This window comes from Dermacentor variabilis, chromosome 3 (assembly GCF_050947875.1).
Source record: "Dermacentor variabilis isolate Ectoservices chromosome 3, ASM5094787v1, whole genome shotgun sequence".
Taxonomy (NCBI): Eukaryota; Metazoa; Arthropoda; class Arachnida; order Ixodida; family Ixodidae; genus Dermacentor; species Dermacentor variabilis.
The window spans coordinates 31,958,045-31,964,044 of record NC_134570.1 but is presented as its reverse complement, the minus strand read 5'-3'; the positions used below and the strand labels follow the sequence as shown (position 1 = coordinate 31,964,044).

General features: G+C 45.1%; 1 protein-coding gene across 3 annotated transcripts in view; it reads right to left on the bottom strand.

The window, feature by feature from the left end:
* Positions 1–505: 505 nt before the first annotated feature.
* The window catches only part of Tmtc2 (Transmembrane O-mannosyltransferase targeting cadherins 2), a 376,982-nt gene continuing 371,487 nt past the window's right edge, over positions 506–6,000 (bottom strand). For all 3 annotated transcript variants that reach the window (XM_075684664.1, XM_075684663.1, XM_075684665.1), the window contains one exon: positions 506–4,611. In XM_075684664.1, coding sequence (XP_075540779.1) covers positions 4,414–4,611 — 198 coding nt within the window. In that variant the 3' untranslated portion in view covers positions 506–4,413. The remainder of the gene's footprint in view (positions 4,612–6,000) is intronic.

Below are 6,000 nucleotides of genomic sequence, written 5' to 3'. Positions count from 1 at the left end.
TGTGTGTGCGTGTGCGTGCGTGGGTGTGTGTGCGTTGCGATTTTGGGGATATCGGGCTCTCATTGGCCAAACTTCCCATATTGTCGCCGTTAAAATTAACTTGTAATGGTGCATTTCGATGGGGATGAAATGCGAAAGCACCCCTGTGCTTTTAGGTGCACCCCTGTGGTTTAGGTGCACGATAAAAAACTCCAGGTGGTCCAAATTATTCCAGAGTCCCCCACTATGGTCCGCCTCATAATCAGATCCTAGTTTTGGCACGTAAAACCCCATATATATATTTTTAATTTCCCGATTAACCTCTCTGTCTTTCCTTTGTTTCTCTAATAATAATAATAATAATAATAATAATAATAATAATAATAATAATAATAATAATAATAATAATAATAATAATTAGCAATTGTAAGGACGCCGCCCACAGCGCTACTTACGTCCACGGCGATGTCCGATTCTCGAAGATTCCCCGAAGACAGAGTCGAGAGAAGCAACACATTCGCAAGTCTTTAGATTCAAAAATTTATTTGTAAATATCTTAATGTATTGTACAGAACTTTTTAGGAAAGCCTAAATTTTATTACGCGTGCGTGTTCATTCCAAGTTCAGTAACGTCATCTTCCTTTCATTATTATAATTTTTTTTTATTTAACATTTCGGCACACGTTGGCTTTCGTGCATTCGCGCCGTGGGACGACGCCTGTGGTATGCACACGTGGGCAGCGAGCGAAACGAGACAAGCCGGGGATCGCAATTGTTTATGGAACAAACGGTGCACCGAGCATCACAAAGGAGAAAGCTGCGCGTCTTGTTCGCCCAAAGTCACGAGACCAAACATGCTACGACCAACAATACAAGCAGAAGCAAAGGAACAATCGCAGTTTAAATCGAGTTTCAAGGCGTTTCATTGCTAAAAAAAAAAATATGACACGAAAAGTTATGGCGAGAAACAAGCCTGAAAACCGTCCGCACGGCGTAACTTTGACTAATTCTGTCAATTACAATGTAACCAAAGCTGCGACGGTAATCTGAATCGCTTGCTGAGATACTATCCCGTGTGCGTGGCATGGCATCGGACACAATACCTCACTGGAGTGACGCACGTTTTGCCCACTGAATTAGGCAATTATAGCAGATTTTTTTAAAGAAAGTTATATCGCTGAAAGGTATCAGTCCAGACTATGGACTTTGGAGGCATCTGGAGTTTCATGCACTTCCTTAAACAATGATTTCAGTCATCACTTTTTATTTCCACAGCCTTCAGAGAAGCTCGTCATTTGTTTTACCAATTATGCGTCGAGACTGCCATACTGAAATATAAGTTTCCACATTGTTTGGCTGATGTCACAATTCATTTTCCTAAAAATTTATATATTTTTTTATCACTGCATATGGGGCAAATGTTAACGAGAAACAAGTGGGAAAGTTCCTCCGTTATCTCAAAACGAGTTGCACGGAAATTCTTTTTTTTTTAAATATAGGTTCGTGACTATGGGCACCACAAGAAGCAGCAATCCACCACAAGCTTCCGCTAATCTCCGCGTCGGCGAATCTGCCACGAACGCGGGATTAGTCGGAGTACAACACGCGGTGCAGGGAAAACGTGCGAGCGCGCGTGAAACTCGCGATTAAACATTTCCTGGCTCGAATCACACGCACAAACACAACAAAGCGAATCACGCGGTACCATTGCGTGTTCTTGCGCCGAGACATAACAGACAAAAAAACGTTCATTTCGACACACTGCTCTTCGAAAAAAAAAAAAAAAGACTAAACCTCAGTTTCGTAGTGCGGAAGAGAACCTTTTAATCCCGGGGTGCGCTTACAGACCTTAGCGATGGTCTAGCGAGAAAATAAAACAACCAAACACAGGGATGACATAAATATAAATAACTTAAAGGCCGGCCGGCTGCTCTCGAGTGAACAGAAACGGCCAGAGAAGATTGCTTTCGCTCCCAACCAGCCTATAGAAATCACGTGGCTATCACTTCCTCTCTCTCTCTCTCTCTTTCTGATCTCTCATACTTCATCTGTTAATTACAGTGGCAGACCAAGGGAACGTTACTGGGAGCGCTCCAATACGTCCACATGCCTTCAAGAAGAAAGGTAAAGAAAAGCGAGCACAGAGAAATCCGACGTCGTCAATGACCTAGAATTTCTTCACGAATGAACAAGACATTCGCCGCTAAATTAAGGGAAAATAGTGATACTACTAATAATAGTACACGCCAAGAGGAGTCCACATCCCGGCGGAAAAGCGGAAGCAGGTATCGATATTTACATAACATGAATGCCGGTTTTCGAGCTTATAGCTTCGCGAACAGTGGATCTGAAATTTGAGCCTCCGAGTACTATATTTCAGCATCTGTAGAAGAGAAATATCACGAAGAAAAGCAAATCTCGCGTCTCCTCGGGAAAGATGTGCGGCTTCCGTCTAATGAATCGGTGGCCTTTAGAGTATAGCCTTTTCAATTCTTGAATGGGTGCAAAAAGAAAAAAAAAATAGAAGCAGGTTTTGTTTTTGTGTTTTATGTTGAGTACGTTTGAAAGAACTATCTTGAAAAAATATTATAATCAGTGTTATATTTGCGACGGTGGTCACCGCAGAGCGACGATTAAAGTCTCGTAACGAATCGTGAATTGACGAGGATCTCGGATTAACTTTGTCAAGAGGACGTAGAACCTCCCATATGAAACACTTTTTTTTATAAAAGCCTTGGTTGCCTTCTTGGCAGATAATTCTGCTTTCGGCTCCAGAGGAAGTTTATAGAAGACGAGAAAGAAAAAAAAAATCGCACATAGCCAGCCACTGCTATTATAAGCTACGAAAGCACAGCAATGACTGCGTCACATTCGGTATTCCATCATTTTTTTTTCTTTTAAGAAGTGTAATTCGCGAAGCCAAGAAAAAAGTAGGTCTCGGTTGCCGGCAGTTTAGAACACATTCCTGCAGGATCTCGGCACATGTATTGCCCCGCGTCGTCTATCTACATGGCTCTCTCTGTACACAAGGACGATGGATGTGCCGAGATAAGTATAATATTTATATATATACTATGTCCTTTCCGTCGGTCTACACATGGAAGCAAAAAGTTTGGTCGTGTGTGCGCCAGAAGATTGCGTCAGAAAGGAGAAACCGAAAAACGCGCATATCACAACTCAATATATAGATTTATCTTTTCTTCCATCTCTATATCCTTCTTCCGTTCCTTCACAAAGGAAAAGAGAGAGAAAAATAAAAGAATAGGGTGTCTCTCTCTCTCTCTTTCAGCAACTACTCTCCCACTTCATTCCTAAACGCGAAGGCATATTAATAAGCCCTACACGTGACCGTGGGCTTTGGGTCCGACACAAAAAAGGTTGGAAAAATACAGGGCGTGTACAAACAAAGGAAAGGAACATCCGTTTAAGCGAGCGATGTAATTTACAGCGGACAAGCCACAGCGGAGCGTCGGCACTTTGACTAGACCTGTTGCTTCTCGTAGGAATAACATAATCGACGAAGTGCAGCAGCAGATATTTCGGGAGAGAGATAGAAACGCGACAATAAACCCGTTATATACACACAGATAAGGGCGAAAGGAAAACCACAAGAAACTCAAATGATTCATACTGCATCGAGTCCGGCCAGACACACTTGTGACTAAGTAACGTGTTCACTGCACTTCCGTTTTTCCCCCCTTGACATTCCGACAAGAAAAAAAGAAAAAAAAAAGCCGACGAGGAACTAAAGTTCCGTTTCCAGGGGCTCACTGTGCAGTAATAACTGCGGCGCAAAAGTCGTCACTCGCTTCCAGAGCTGCTATAGGCTTGCCAGACGAAACGCGTAAAAAAGAAAAGCGTTATAAATAAAAAGTTGGGAAAAGGGAGTTGGGGAGAGGACTGACTAGGCTCTGTGCGGTCACTCAACGGCGATAGTCAGTTTGCGATCAGTCTAGTAGGACACAAGTGTTTTCTCTGTCGCTTTCCGGGGACAAACCCAAAGCGACACGACAACAACAAAAGTACAAGCGAGTGTGAAACAAAACACGTCTGGGATCGGCGCCGGTGACGTCACGCTGTAGAGGCGCCGTGCAGCTGCCGGCGCTTCGCAGGCGACTCCTGGCGGCGAAGCGTAGTTCGCAGACGAAAGCATGGCCTCCGATATCGGGCGGCGAGGGGTGTCAGCCCCAAGCAACCTCCTTAGTCAGCAAGCGCAGCCGAATCTCGGAGGCCACGACGAAACTTGGCAGGCGAAATCCGCAGACGAGCAAGCAGCGGCTAGGATGTGCGGCTGCCGCAGGCTGTGCCGGCCGCGCAGCTCCAGCGTCGTCGACGTCGCCGCGCCTTCTGCGCGCAATGCGCTGCTGAGGTGTTTCCGGTTCCGGCGGTACCTCGCGCTGTGTTACTTAATGATCTCCGCGGACAACGACGTCGCTACCGCCGGTTGCTGACTATGGTGGTGGCGGCCCGAAGCCCTTTCTGGGCGAGCAAGTTTCTAAGCTTCTGCAGGTTGTTTTGCGTTATAGGGTCGTCTGGCTTCAACCGTAGCGCCTCGAGGTAGCTTGACTCGGCCTCGAGCAGCTTTCCGTTGACGTGCAACATGGCGCCGAGGTTCATGTGACTCGTGACCTCCTGCAGCGAGAAAAAGAAGAATACAACGGTGAGCATTTCAAGAGGAAGTCGTCAGGTGTCTGCCTCCTGGCAGACATTTTGCACGCGGTTTGCCCGTACTAAGATATTTCGCCAATTGAGGAAGATGCAGTACTGGGATAGTTTAGGGTAGTGGCATGACTAAAGATAGCTCAAAAACGGTGGTAAAAAGGCGTTAGTACAGAGTGTTAGCGCTCTAAGAAGAACGTTAGTCGAGAGTAACGCTCTGTCCTGTCGCCTTCTTGACATGTTTTCTTTTCTTCTTTGCGCGCCGCGTTTCATAATGTTGGTTATATAGAAGCGACTGGAATCGACCCCTGAACGGCGGACACCAGCGGAGCTTGTTTGAAGACAACGTGACGTTATTTTTAACGCTCAGTCGCCACTTTTCTTATTTACTCCTTTACATAAAGCCGAATCAAAGAATACGATGAGTGCAGCAACTGGAGACAATCTGCGCATCTGCGAACTAAAAAATGCCGCCGGCAGGCTTGAATATGTGGACAGGGCACTGCAATCAGGATATTTAAGTGACGCATGCGCGGCGAATTGTATACACCAGGTAAGAAAATGCAGTTTGCAGTTTATACAGTTTGCAAATCCTGCGTTAAAGCAAAGGCGTAAGATATGGGTAACTGAGTTTCATCTGCAGATCATTGAGACGCAGCGGAGAGCTGCGCGAAAGCCACTACATTAAAAAAAAAAAAAGAAGAGTACGCAGGCATGTTTGCTATGCATGGAACTGCAACGACCAGATTTGAAGCTGTGCCAAACACACAGTCCCCAGTATCTGTTATCAGCGAGATGTTCGGCAAGCGTCAAACGAACAGACATTTAACAATAAAATTATTTTTAAAAATACACACAGAACCAAGCAAAGAAATACGAGGAGGACGTACTCAGCAGTAGTTGTATCTTACGTAAGAACGCAGTACAAACAAATATAATATCGCGCCTAAACCTAGTCTGGAAAGAAGGCTGCGTAAATACATATTTACACGACGATAGTCACAAAGCAGGTTGCTTTCCCTTGCATTTAGAGATGCGATGCGTTTATGAAAGTGGGCTTTGCCGCAAGCAGGGTTTAGCTGCGAAGGAGCACGCTTTACAGGCGGAGCGTAGCAAGCGCGCTTGTTTACAGGGAAAGTAGAGAAGCCGGCAGAAGAAAGTTGACTGGCTTCACTGCTAGTACTTATTGAACGATACATGCGACCGCAATGACCTTAATGATACGACTGACTTCCAACATAAGCCATGAACTCCGTCTATAATAGACTGCCTCTGCGCGGATGATTGATTAACAACAAAACATGCGCTGTATGCAACCACCTTGGTAAACAGACCTACCATGCATTGCACGCTCGATATTAC